Below are 14787 nucleotides of genomic sequence, written 5' to 3'. Positions count from 1 at the left end.
GAAACACAACCCTGTACATCAGTGGCTGACTGTTTGCTGACTGTGAGGTATGGGGGATCTCTTGGTCCTATAGTTGATATATGATGGTGGCGGTGAGGTGGGGCTCAGCATAGTGACAATGCTTCAGTCATGATTATGAGAAGCTTCATTGACAAAGCTGTTAAATATGCTGATACTTCAGTAGCAGACATAGTGAGCATCTGTTCATGTTAGATGGAAATACATGGAAATCTTTGGAGGCCGGGCTACTTAAGTGGAAGTAAAAACGCTTATTTCAAGGAGAGCTTTCCTCAGATGTGATTCAGTGCTGTGAAAATTCAAACCACTTTTGCTATTACACCTACCTTGAGTAAAAAATGGGTCCAAATGTTTTTGGCTTGAGCAAAGAGAGTTATTTTATCTGTTACACACATGATAAAGTGTCCAATATTTCACAGTAAAAGAAGAAATGTGTGTAGCAGAACATTATTTTTCTTCCTTCCTGTCTTATTTGTGACCCCTCACATGTTATTGCAACTCCTTGGTTGGTAACCATTGTTAACCTTTGAACCGTCTGTGGAGAGTACAAATATAAAGAATCGCCTACATTTAAAGAATATTGATTTATTGAATATTTATTAATCATATAGTTACACACAAATACTGATGTCTTTGCAGAAAGTGTCATCATCCATTACAAACAGTTACATAATGTGGTGGCTCTCACTGTGGACTGCAGGTTCCTTGAGGGAGTTCCTCATCAACCTGAGGAATGGCATTAATGAAATATGAGACAAAACCATCAGAGAAGCCTTTCCTGGATGTCTCCACAAAGACTTCATCTGCTCTGGAGTGAGCTAACTGTCTCTAATCAGAGAAAAATGAGGAGGATTATGATTTTGTTAGATTTTTCTTTTTTTTTTTTTTTTTTGGCACAAATCAACAGCTAATATGATGCAACAGTCCTCCTCTGCTGTCACTGTAATAGATAATGAAATCCCATGTAAAATTAGAATCTGTTTCCAGTACATTTCATTTTAGCTGTTACTATTAACCTAAATCATACAGTTGCTCTTTCACTGTAAGTGATACATTTTAATATCTCTGTAAATCGTAGGGTTGGTTGAGACTTAAACGGCTTGATTCCAACTGACTTTCTCAGACGGGGTTTGAAAAGTCGTAGATTTACAGCAGCCTCATTTTCTCTCTCTGCTCTGTTTGCATGTCTCTGACCTCCATCTACATGTTTAATTCAACTCATTTTTCCCCCATTTTTTTTATATCAGTCCTTTGAAGGAGAAGGAACCCCACACTGGGACCCAATGAGTTTCAGAAAGACGCTTTTAAGGCAACAGGAAACTGGTCAGTGGTGGAATAAGTATTTTTTCTTCTTAGTAATTAAGTATTAATGATTCCAAAAATACTAGTCTAATAAAGTCCAGCATTCATAATTTTACTTTTGTAGAAGTACAGATTATATCAGCAAAATGTACTTAAAATAGCAAACATAAGACTATACTACAACTATATGCCAAATACAATAGTGGTGCAGCTATGTAAACTGAATTACAACAAACAGATTAGATGAAGACAGGTCAACAGACTGAGATATCCTGAATTTTAGTTGCTATTATGGAAGGATCTTATCCTGCATTTCCTATAATGCATCCAACATCTTTTCATTATAGATTAGTCGTCTGCAAACCTGACATCATCAGGATTATTGTGCCAGACTTGACAAAGCTCCTCCAGTGTCACAGTAAAGATTATTTCACTGTCCTTACAGGATGCTTACTGTTGTGCTCTCCATCACTAGTCAACCGATAAATACTGTTGAGCAGTAAGTACATCATGTATTTTGTAAGTAAATTCCTAATTTGTAGTAATGAGAGCTGTCAATTAAATGGTAAAATGTAGAGGAGTAGAGGTGTAAAAGAACAGTACAAGTACCTCAGAGCTGCATTTAAGTATCATACTGTACCAGTCTTCATGTACATGAAACCTAAAGGGATCATAGTTACCTAAATATTACAGCATCAAACAAGTTCAGATGCACTGCAAAAAAAGCATTTAGCAATCTACATAAAATATTCTACAGATCAGTGTGGTTTCATGCGCTCAGTCATTCTGTACTTTAACCTCTGGATGTGATTACCGGCTGAAAGAATCATCTCACAGCCGAAAGCATCGAGAGGACCGGTAAAGACAGTAAAGCCGTAATATGCAGGAAAATCTGCATTTAACACAGAGCCACTGAGGGGAAAAAGAACATCATCTGGAGTAAAATGCCTTGAAATAAACCACAAACTGTCTCTTCATGGCTCCCAGTGGCCCCGTTATGTTGCACAGAAGCGTCCTTGCTACTGGTGGGCGGGGCTCCCCAGTGCCCGTCTGAGCAGACGGTGTGTGATGATTATAGGCCCCTGGGGAGATCCAGGGGGTACTCCCTAATTGATTGTCATGAAAGACTCTAATTGAATTGAAAAGCGCGGTGGAACAACACACCATGCAGCCTGTTTGATGCCTGCTGAGACTGTTAAAAAACAGAAGGCAGTGGCTACATGGAGATTCACATGGAAAAAAAAAAAAGTTAATTTAAGTTTTTACATCAGCTGTAACTAAAGCAGAACTATAAGTTATCATTGACTTTTATTTGCTGCTAACAGAAACCACAGCATTAAAAAACAAATGCACCATAGTGAAGCCAGTGCATCACAATGCTGAATACTGCTTTGTCATTCGCTTTGCCTGGTTCTGTTTCTAGTCTCTGAGCAGTTACGAATAAGAGTGGGTGAGGACATAGGACATATTATGCTACATGGTGTCTGGTAGGTCAGTCTGCTACATATTTCTGTTCTCATTGTGTCCACAGTTTCCCTGTATACTCAGTATGTATATGCAGTGGTGGAGTGGTCCACGCTTCTGTTGTTGTTGGTGCAACTGAACAACACAGCTGTTAAACGAGTGGCTGTTTGTCACTCGTAGCACGCTCCGTTATCAAGAGATGTGACTGGCTGTTTATGAGCCAGGGAGGGAGCGTTTGTTCATGCAACCGTGAAACTATCAGACTTTCTATCCTACAATTTTCATATGGCTATTCATGAAGTCGGTATTGTTTTATCGCTCAGGCCTAATATGGAGACACTGATGATATATTCTATCTTGACCTTGGTTTGTTTGAAAGCAACCGAAGAAGAACTGAGGCTAAAAGGATAAAAAACAAAATGTGTGAAAAGTGGTGATTCTGTGTAGAAGTCTGGTGGACAGCAGGGCTGCTGCTACCAGAGGAAGCTGAGGTCGTGTCCATGTATTTTTTTCTGCATTTGTGGAGATTTTATCAAACTGAGGCAAGTTAAGACTAATAAAACTTCCATGTGGTGAAGAGGCCAACTCCACAATTTTTAGAATATTCATTTTAGTCTGAAAGTCTTAGCCATTGTCGCATTCAAGTAAACGGAAAAGTGGTCTCAGACTTTTACCCGTATTTCAATTTGACCACTTTTAGACCAACAAAAATGAATAAATAATTCAGTAACTCTCCACCAGAAATGTAGTTCTAGTAGTCTGAAGATGAATTTCAAAACATAAGTACAGAAAATATAATTTAACAGTTAACTAAATAAATCAAATATTAAAATATAAAAAATAATAGGAAATATTAACTGAGGAGGGAAACACCTGGACTCATGCTCTCAGTTTTTACATTTGCTGTTTAAGTACCCTAGACCACATAATATACACTCAGTATTCTGAGATAGTGTTTTATCAAGTCATAAACAGTATTCAAATTAATACAAAAAGTTTTTATTCCTATATTTATATTTGCTTTTACGTCACTGCATTCTCCTTTTATTCTTGTGCAGTTAATTTTTTGTGTAATCTTTTTTATTTAGCCCTCATATTTTACTGACCTTGTCGAAGACTTAATTACTAAACTTTCAATATTTTTTTAACTAATTTAGCTTTCAAAGTTTTTGAAATAGAGACAACCATGAACAACTCTATATTTTTCCTTTTTAAATGTTTAGAAATATTAACAGAGGCTGATGAAGAGAGAAGAGAGAGGAGGCAGAGTTTGCAGACAGCAGCAGAGTGATGGAGAGAGTCAGACAGAGCAGCGAGGCTCCCTCAGCACCAATAGGTCTGCTTTTGGAAAGACAAGGGGGAGGGAAGGGGAGGAGGGGGGCCCTCGGATTAAGAGGCTGAAAAATGGTTAAAACGTGTCAACGTGTAATTGCACGATAAGGCCCCCTCGCGAGGAATCCGTTGGCCCCGTTGCTATTTTCTATGGCGTCCCGGCTAATCTCCTCGCGCCACATTCGGTGTTGTGCAATCGGTCCCCCGTAATCTCCCATGACAGAACCGGGTCCAACGACGGAGGTGAGGGTTTTTATAGGAGGAGAGGGAGCGAAATATGCGGAGGCGTGATAAACTGACGCCGATTAGGCACGTTTAGGACACCGGGAGCACGCGGGATGGGAGGCGTGGGGGTGCACGGGGTTACGGAGTGGGAAGTGCCAGAGCAGCGGTGTCCAAGCATGTGCCAAGCAGAACATGAGGAGAGGATGAAAACCTGCAGACACATGGCTGCGGATGGGCTCAGCCTCCAGCCTCAGTGACGGGCCTGCAGGAGCATCCAGGGCCACTGGGTGTGCAGGCTGTGTGGGGACTGTGTTTTCAGTCTGAACAGTGAGTCTCCACCTTGGTGCTGTAGCTATTCGTCATTTGGGTATATCTCTTATTACCTGAGGTTTAGTGAAGGAAAATGTGATGCAGCCATCATCAAATCACACCAGAACCTGATGATGATAAACCTGATTATTTGATTCATCACACGTCTCAGATTATAATAAATTATTCACTCAGTGTCTCCACATGAGTTCCAGGTTCATTTGATTTTATTTAATTTATTAATCTCTTGTCAAACCTCAAGGTTGAGTGACTTGATGCTCCTCAGAATAGTTGCAATATAGTTTGCGTATATGTGACAGAATCTGAGTGTTTGATCCTTCAGTTTTATGTCCTCATATTAACCTCCTAGGACCTGGCGTCCACATATGTGGACCTCACATTTTGGATTCTCTAGACCACAATACTAACTTTTTCTCAACAAGGGCCTGGTGACCACATATGAGGATATTATACTGCCACTCAGTAATCGAAATTTAAAACTAATGTCCTCATATGTGGACATAATTTTTCTCAGGTCCCAATCAGCCTATATAGCAAAGAATAGAGCTCGGGTCTTAGGAGGTTAAGGCAGTATTTAGTGACAATGACACCAGCTTTATCATGCTGAACATATAATAAAAGCCGCTAGAAACTAAGTTTGTAATGAGCGTTAATGAAAAGGTCAAATACCTTTTTGTCCCTTTTTTCCATTTTCATTTTTTCTCGTTCTGTCATAAATATATTCATATTTAAAATCAAATTTCCTCCCATTAAAACTGAAGTTTATAAATGAAAACCTTCAAAAAGTGAAGAGAGTTGATCTGTGAACATCTCTGCTTCTTTCTCTTTCACTTTTGGATTAAACTTATCATTTTACAAATATTATCTGATGCTCGGTTTTATGTCAGTTTATGTAGTGAACAACAAACCTTTTACAGCCTCTTGGTCTGGCCGTTAATTTCCTCAAATCCATGTCCAATTAATCAGTTATTGGTCAGTGTAAACTCAGAATTCAGTTTGTGATTTATAAACAGCCACAATTCTGACTGCCATTTAGTTTCCTCTTTAAAATAGCCCAGTAAGATGCCGTTGGAGACACTTTAATTTTAAAGCAAAATCGTCTAAAATGATGCGAAAACAAGGATTCACATTTATTGTCATCAGTCATGCAGTAGTAAAATGCAGGCGTAGTTAAAAAGGTGGTCACTGTAAATATTTCTTTTCTTACCATCCACCATATATTGGAAAAACATTTCTGCATTATTCCTTTTAAAATGACCTCCTCCTCATATTTATACAGGTTTGTTGGGTTTTTCATTAGGCCTTTAAATATTGTAAGTCATAAAAAGATAGATCAACCCTTCACATATGAATCCAAATTTCAACAGTTTTTACCAAAGAGCAAAGACAGAAAGAAATTTAAAGCAAACTGACATAAAATTTTACTTTAAAAAATACATAAGAAAGCAATCAGGATAAGGTTGTGTGTAATAAATACCTTCAGTTTAAACCCCTGACGTCCCTGGAAACAGCTTCATTTTATGTGATTTTCATCCACGTTGGCCTCTTGTTTTAAAGTCCAGACCCGAGTGGGAATTAGCCTGATAAAACCAGGGGTGTTGTTTGCCAGGCTTTTTGTCAGGGGTGACCCCCGGGCTGCCCCAGCTTACACCAGGACTAATCCCCATTCTCCTCCAACACAAAAACCTCCTCTCTTCGCCTTCTCCCTCCTCCTCCTCCTCCTCCTCCTCCTCCTCCTCTCTGCTCTTTCATTCCTCCCTCCCTACCCCGGGGCCTCCAGTGATTCAGCCATTAAATTTAAAGAAGGAAAATAATTTAACCACCTGGAGAATTACACACACAGATGCAGTCATTTGATGTTGAGGGTCAGGAGTGGGGTAAGGTTTGAGGAGCTGTGTTGGAGGGACCCAGGTGGAGGCGGGGTTGAAGTGGGCCCAATTGAGGCCAGTTGCAGAATTAGTAGTTCATTGACCACCGGATACTCTTGTTGTCGGATTTACTTTTGCATGAGATCTAGATTAGTTAGGTCATGACCTTGCAGGACCACAAAAAAAGAGAAACTTTGCTTTGCTTGGCCTGTGACTGCAATATTAAACCAACAGATACTCAGGGTTAGACACTACAGCTGAAATGATGCATGTTCACTTTCACCAAAAAAGTAATAATTGTGTCAGAATTCGAGGGAAGCAAAACTATAAACTGTGATAAGATGACAGAATCATCATCAGGGAGAGAACATATTTCTAGCTGCAGGTGATTCCATCATAATGTAAACAGTAAGACTAAGCTCATGGGAAAAGCATTTAGCCTTTGAAAATATCCTGCATGCATTTTTACAACTTGCAAGAAAGAAAAAGAAAGAGTAAATAAGAAATCAACATTAACACAACATATTTCAAGAGAAAGGAATAATGAAAATAAATTAGTAGTATTTAACACTGACAATAAAGCGGGAGAGTTATAGAGAAAGTGGCCCTATTTCAAAATAGAAATGTAGACAGATGGGAAATGAGGACATATTAGGCTCATATTTTGTACAGTCTTTCCCTGTAAAGAAAATCCTCAACAAGAGTTTGCTGCAACCTTTCACTTACAGGATGTCAGACTGTATTAACCATCATGATGCAGTTAGAGACCAGAAATTTCCCAGGGCAGGAAAACTTGAATGTAAACCGCAAGAAAAAAATGTTGTGATTTCAGGAGAAAAATAGACCATCATAGCCTATTAATTTTCGCATTAAAATATCCTTCTCAAATACCCCCATCACCTCAATATGGCACATGACCCATTGTAATGTCCAACACGAATTTCTACTGATGAAATTTATATTATCAAGCTTAATACCAGCTGAAAAGATGGCTAGTTAAAAGGTTTAAATGTTTTTTTAGATCGATCAGAATGAAAAGCAAAATATGATCATGTTTCCATCATTTTCAATCCTAAGAGAAAAAAATCAATTAACAGCCCGAATTATAAATATTATCCTCTTTTCAAGGGCATCAGTGAGATGAAAGAACATGTCTCTGTAATGTTTTAATTATTCTTTTTTGTTGTCATTTGCATTTTTTACTAAATTTTAATTAAACCCGGAACGACAGAATGGGTTTGACAATATTTTAAATATATTTCAGATATGGAATAAATGTAAACGAGCAGCAGATACAGGAGTTTGCCTGAATCAACTGCAAAAAATAAATATCCCACAAACAAATCTAACACTTTTCTCCAAGATAAAACTAGTGGAAAATGTATTAAACTCGGCGCAAAATTGTTTTGTTTTCAACCCGAATATGGGCGCGTGTTATTCTGTAAATTATGTACAATTGCATAAAAGCGTTTTCAGTAGGCCTATTTATTCACAATTTACAAGATTTTACAACAACAAAAACAAATTCAAATTACACCGACTGACTCACATGTTTACAAGCATTAAAACTGGAAATCAATTTAAATTGCAGCCAAGAAACTTTTTTTTAAACACATCTTCCACACCGCCCTCCATTTATTATACGGTTCCCTCTTTGAACAGGTTTTCAGGATCCCTCAAACACACAGCTGGTGCCTTTAATTCCACAGAAAAAATCGGAAAAAAATAACCTTCAAAATGCACCAGCCTTCACGGATTATAATTTAAATCGTGTCAAAACTTGGCATGCTCTGTTCCAGAGAGCAGAAGTAAATCAGATGCGCTTTCCTTTAGCTCGGACAGACAAAAATCCATCACTGAAAGAAAATAAAAATAATAACAATAAAAAAGTTTGTTCAAAGTGATTGCATTTTTATGGCTATAACCGCCTATAATTTACAATTCATCAGCAGCCTGCGCCCACATCTAGAGTTTAAATATTTGGTTGTGGTTTGTAGTGCTTATAGTACATTTAGAGAATTTAAATATGAGTCAGAGGAACCGTCCCGTTTACCGGAGTGGAGCCGCTGCTCTGGTAGTGCTGCGGGTGGAGCACGTGCAGTCTGCTCTGAACGGAGGAGTCTCCAGCCGCCTCGCCGGTCGGCAGATACATGCTGATCATATCCCGCAGGTCCCCCGTAGGGCACGGCGGCGGTGCGCGCGCCGTGGAAACCGGGGGGCTCACGCTGGGCTCAGATTTCACAAGGGACCCCAAAGTCCCTCCGATCGCCCCGGACACCGGGGAGACACCGGAACTCTGGTGCTGGTGAGTGTAGCCGGTGATCCCGCCGTAGCCCGGCGGAGAGGCGCTCATGTAGCTCTGAGAGTTTGAGATGGGGCTGTAAGATAAGGCGCTCATGTCGTACCTGTGCACAGGCTGCGGGTTGTGCGGATGGTGGTGCGGATGATGGTGCGGATGCGGGTGGTGCGGGTGAGCTCCGGTGCCCGGGTGTTGCGTGTACGCCAGCTGCGCCTCCTGCATCATCGCGTGAGCCGCCGCCGCTGCAGCCGCCACCTGGCCAGAGTACGTGCCATTTGCCCAGCCGTTCACGTGCGAAGCGTAGCCCGCATTCGCCCCTGGGTGGCCCCCTCCGGGACTCTCCAGCCGCTGCCCGCCGCCCATCCCTACGCCCGCAGAGGAGCCGAGGAGCCCGCCGGCCAGCGAGTACTTGTCCTTCTTCAGCAGCGTCTTGGTCTTCCTCCGCGGCCGGTACTTGTAGTCCGGGTGTTCCTTCATGTGCATGGCCCGGAGCCGTTTCGCCTCGTCGATGAACGGTCTCTTCTCCGCCTCGGTCATCACCTTCCACTCCGCCCCCAGCCGCTTGCTGATCTCCGAGTTGTGCATCTTGGGGTTTTCCTGTGCCATTTTCCTCCGCTGGCCCCGGGACCAGACCATGAAGGCGTTCATGGGTCTCTTGATTCTCTCCTGGGGGACTTTACCCCCGGCCCCCCCGCCTCCTCCGGCGTGTCCCCCCGGGTTGGATGGGTTGGTCTGGGGCACCACGGGGGAATGTAAGTCCGTTTCCATCATGATGCTGTACATTCACCTCGTCTTGGTAGGACAAAACTTCTCAGTCAAACACACAGAAACATTCAGGCTGGCCCGCGCGCAGCTAAACCTCCGAGGAAGAGGGAGATAAGGAGTGACAGACAGAGCGAGAGATGAAAAGGTGCAGTAGTCTCAAGGTGAAATCCAGTCAGATGTAAACTTGCTCCGCACTTCCCCTTTTCGCCCTTTTTCCTGTCATCCGCCTGCGCTGAGAAGAATAGAAGCCGGTTGTTTGAGCTTTACTTTGGTTGAAGCTGAACTGGGAAAAGTTACCGGAGCGTGCCCGGGCCGCGCGCTTTGACAGCAGCTAAATGAGAGAGAGACGGCCAATGGAGAGGCTCGAGCGCAGACGTGATTTGCATGCAGGGGCTCGAGGTTCTGGTGACGTCGGAGCGCGAGACCTAAAAATTACTCCCTCTGTCATCTGTTTGTGTGTGTAGCTAAAAAACACACAACATGTAAACGGTTTAATTCCCATCATTTCGCGCATGCCTTCTCCTCCAGACAGCAGAGTCTGGGCTCTATAATATTTCCATATTTAGAATTAATAGAAAAAACATATTTACAGCACATTACAGTAAATAAAAGGTTAATAAAACGAAATGAGTTATTTTCAGAAACAGATACATGTAGTCTGTGTCACAGCAAAGAAAATTGGGCTGGAATTCAAAATGAGCAGCTATTTAAAATATCCAAATAGCTTAAATTATTATCATCACCATCAACACGAACCGATCTGGGCAAACTGTATTTGAAATTTTAAAATAGGCTACTGCCTATATTCACAATGAATTGTACTTTTATATCTGATGTAGGAGCTTCACAACTTAAAACAATGAAGCAGCCTGTTAATCTTATAAACATGAGCCACATAAACCACATTAAGATGTCATATTCTATATAATTTTGAGAATTATTCACGTATTATTACTCTTTTATACATTATGACCTGTGTAGCTCATAAAAAAGGCTATATATTTCAATTTGTCCCTGGTTTTTGGTCAAACTAAGCAACACACTGCCTTCTATTCAGAGCCACAGGTGCTTTTTTGTTGTGCCCGTTGCTAGGAAACAGGTGACTGACGCCTGGAGCACGTGCCATTCAAAGCGCCCCTTTTGTTTGTTTCACCAGCACTGTGTGGCGAGCGAGAGAGAAAGAGGGAGAGATTTAACCCCCACACAAAAACTATTACAGTAATGCTACAGTACATGTTAGAAATATTATAGGTTTTTAATGAGCATATTTTAATAAACTAATGAAGTATAAGGCGGCCACTGTAACCCGCTGCAGGCCTGCTGCAATAGGCCCGGTGCTGCTTGCATGCTCCTGTTTTTATTATAAGGATCAAGGACAATTCACCTGAAAGATGTAATTTTATGTGAGTCTGTCACGAAAGGCAAAGGAGAAGCAGCTGTTTTTAAATAAACAATAACCCAAATATAATATTTATTTTATTCTATCTGGGTTTGTGTTATAAAATTGTCAAATAGGCCTATAAATCTGCTACCACTCTTAAAAACAATAATACACATAAATGATATATTACCATGGCTGCAACTAATCTTCATTGATTAATCTGCAGATAATTTTCTTGCTTTTGTTTTTTCAGTAAACTGTGATTGAAAACTGAAAAAGTGACATACTAAAATCACTTTTATCCATCTGACAGTCCAAAAATGTTAAGACCTTCAGTTTGCGATCATACAAGACAAAGAACTGCAGAAATCCAAGCATGTAAGTATCTGAAAGCTGCGAATCTTTGAAAAATTTCTCAAGCAAAGAAATGCCAAAGGCTTAATTGAGAATCAAAATAGTTATGGATTATTTTCTTGTCTGTCGACTAATCTTTGCAGATTCACATTTTACATTGTCATTTAAAAGATGCTTTGATAGATATTTAATTTAACATTGAAATATGCTGTTGGGTGTTCCGGTCTCCTCCTGAATCACTGGCTTCCCGTCATGTGGAGGATCTTTTCAGCCCTGTGGGATTATGGCCCTAAAGTGGCATCTGTCAGGTGCTGCCCGCCTCTCAGCGAGCTGTTAAACTCTATTGGCGTGCTGGCATGGCTGGATTTTCCTCTCGCTCCCTTGTACCAGTTTGTTATAGTGCTGTTAAGTGGCTTGTATGATCTGTTTTGCGCACACTGTGACAATCTCCTCTCTCTCTGCCTCTTTGCATCCAGCACAGAAACACATGGACTCACAGAGACGAGCGCTTTGTATCTTTCAAACGCAGGGAATACAGTAGCAGGAAAATCAAGCAGAGTCATTTTTTGAGGTCGGAATCCAATCAGAAAAAGTGACAAATATTTCACATTGACCGACTAATAACGTCTAAACTCTTTGCTCCATTTTCAAATGTAGTGTCTATTCATCGATTGAACAGTAGAGAGACTAATAAGGAGAATCAGGTTTTCCAGCGCTATTCTTTTTCAGGGACAGTTGGATGATTTCACTTACAATACTGCCTCGAGTTGATGCCTGTGTGTGGCTTTGTGATAGGTGAATAGAAAGAGAAGGCCTCCCATCCTGTCTGTTATACCATCGTCAGCGCTGTCAGATCATAAATCTTTGTGTTTTATTTTCTTGGTGTGCATGTGATGCTATTTGCCATGCTGTGTGTATCTATATTTCAATGTGTACCAGCAGGCGCTTCACTACAAACATAATCATTCAAAACATTGAAAATGAATTTTCTTTTGGACAGTCTTGACCATAACCATGCGGTGTTTCAGGAAGAGGACTGCACAATTAAAGCTTGTATTCATGCAAATGAAAAGAGCAATGATGAAATGACTGAGTCAATAATGCAGATAAATAATATTCAGTAAAACACAAGTACTCTGATTTTAATAAAGTTAAGACATATAAACCCTTTTGTGACATATTTTTAAAAAAGTGTTTTCTTCAGTTTGCGCTGGCTTGAGTGAATCTGTCTTGTGCTTTGTCCATTTTCACGTCTGTTGTGTTTTGGCTATGAGGCTTTAAGACAGTATTTGTCAACCACAAACTGCATGAGAGATGAATGAAGGTCTTTCCTTGTTGTTGACAAAATAACAATCACAGCAGGAAAAATAAAGTGGCTTCTTCAATTTCTCTTTGGAGGACTGTGCTGTGCCTTTTCAAAAAGCTGCAGTTAGTTATGCATCCAGGACGGGAGCATGGGCAATAAGTACTCTGTGGTTTGGTGCACATGAAACTGGTTGTTGGTTGTTGCTATTCTGCACAGAGTTTGTTCATTCGGTGTCCACGTCTTTGTCAGGAAATGCAGGGTGTCACATCAGCTGCAGCTCCATTTGAGATTGTGTCCACTCTAGATCAATAACAGTGTGCAGGGCCCATTGTGGCCAAGAATTCCCATAATGCTGTGCAGCTGGGGGTGCAGTCTTCTTTCCATAGAGTTTCCCAACATAAGTACTTCAAGCAGAGATTTCCACATCTGCAATAAACAAACAATATTTCTGGTAAAGCAGATTGTAACATTTGAGAGAGACGGAATAGGAAGCAACAAAATAATTACACTGAGACAGCAGAATTTGGATACTGAATTTAATGACAAATCCAACTATGCAGGTCATTAAATGGCACTTTGTATGTGTCTCATTAAACCATATAATATACAATGATACAGCACAGTAAATACATGTGATAACACCTGATACCCCTTCAAACCTTAAATAAGAGCAATAGTGGATAATGTCACTAAATGAGGTCTGAACTTCAGCTGAATTAAAGCCAAAAGTAACAGTGGTTTCTACAAATTTGTATGTACTTTTAATGCCGTGTAGCATTTTTGTAGATGTGTGTTGTAGTGTTGAGGGAGTCTGGCCTAACTGGAAATACCCAGAGAGTACTGTAACAAGCATTGTTAGGTCAGCGGCAGTGGACCAATGGGACAGTGCTGGAAACGTTACAGACATCCACATCTGTACGCAGAATTCAGGGTGAGTGAGTTGCAGCTAACTTTATATTAACAACATGTCGTCCTGAAATCTGTCTGTTATTGTTTGTGAATTGCAAAAGCTGGCATCTGTTGTAGCAATACTCCATGCACAACGTTCACAAAGGCTAACGTTAGCATGTTTAGCTCATGGCGTGACTATATGGAGGTGTGTGTATGTGTGTGCAGCAGCCTCTGCTTTGTTTTTTTTGTGGTATCGAATTTGGTATCGAGAATTGTGAAATTTCATTGGTATTGGTACTGACTACCACATCCCTAATCTGGACACAGCAGAAGATCAAAGAGTGCTGGGAGATAAAAAAAAAAAAACAAACACAGCAGTGAGGATGTTCTTCACATCTTCACGCTGCTATTAGGCCCAAAATCTCTAAGCCAACAGGCCGTGAACACACACACACACATACACACAGGCGAAAATGGAATCAAAGGCATTTCTCCTGTGCAGCAGCCGACCCAGTTTGTTTAAGGCTCTCTGTCACAGCAAGCTGTCAGCTCCACTGGAGCTCAGCAGCACTGAAAGAGCAGACAGCACACAAACACACACATACAGTATGCATATACAACATTAATCTATGATAAATGTCATGTTATATGTTCAGAAAAACTGCTACTACAGCCCTCTCAACTCTGGATAGGATGAACAGTCATCTGCAGTAAGACAAGTATGAACTTCCAGACCTCCGTTGCACAGCACACTCACTGCAACTTGTGGTGAATGATGGTCTGTCAAGTCAAAGAGCTGTCACAGATATGATTGCCATGCTAAGGAAGTGTGCCACCCATTCCCACCACTTGATTTCTTGCCAAGCAGCATTTAAGGGACATTCAGAAGAACCTTTGTCTGCTAGAGCAGACCCTAATCCAGACTGTCCCAACAACTGTCCCTGTCTGACTTGTCACTCCAGGACCACATTTTGTCATGATACCATGATAGGATGACCAACAACATATATTTCAATTTCTGTTCAACTTTAAGCATTAAAATGCAACAACTCATAAACTTTTCCTTAAAGATGCTATCATTTGTTTACAATGTGCTTTAGCTATTTCAGAGTAATATACAAACATTTAAAATCAGCCTCTTCATCCTCGTGACCCTGAATCACATGAGCAGCTTGGAGAATGAACGGAAGCGAATTCATTGTTGTAGTTCTCTGTGTGTGACGGATCCCAAACTTGGTCCTAGGATTTCTTG

At 40.8% G+C, this 14787-nt stretch overlaps 1 protein-coding gene and 1 long non-coding RNA gene across 5 annotated transcripts in view; one reads left to right on the top strand and one right to left on the bottom strand.

Moving 5' to 3' along the window:
* The window catches only part of LOC130165570 (uncharacterized), a 74053-nt gene that overhangs the window by 21927 nt on the left and 37339 nt on the right, over nucleotides 1-14787 (top strand). The window lies entirely within an intron of this gene.
* The window catches only part of sox1b (SRY-box transcription factor 1b), a 68397-nt gene continuing 59401 nt past the window's right edge, over nucleotides 5792-14787 (bottom strand). For both annotated transcript variants that reach the window (XM_056370939.1, XM_056370940.1), the window contains exon 3: nucleotides 5792-13070. In XM_056370939.1, the coding sequence (XP_056226914.1) occupies nucleotides 8560-9621 (1062 nt within the window). In that variant the 5' untranslated portion in view covers nucleotides 9622-13070 and the 3' untranslated portion in view covers nucleotides 5792-8559. The remainder of the gene's footprint in view (nucleotides 13071-14787) is intronic.

The sequence above is a fragment of the Seriola aureovittata genome, chromosome 24 (genome assembly GCF_021018895.1).
Source record: "Seriola aureovittata isolate HTS-2021-v1 ecotype China chromosome 24, ASM2101889v1, whole genome shotgun sequence".
Taxonomy (NCBI): Eukaryota; Metazoa; Chordata; class Actinopteri; order Carangiformes; family Carangidae; genus Seriola; species Seriola aureovittata.
This window is presented reverse-complemented; position numbering and strand designations above follow the sequence as displayed.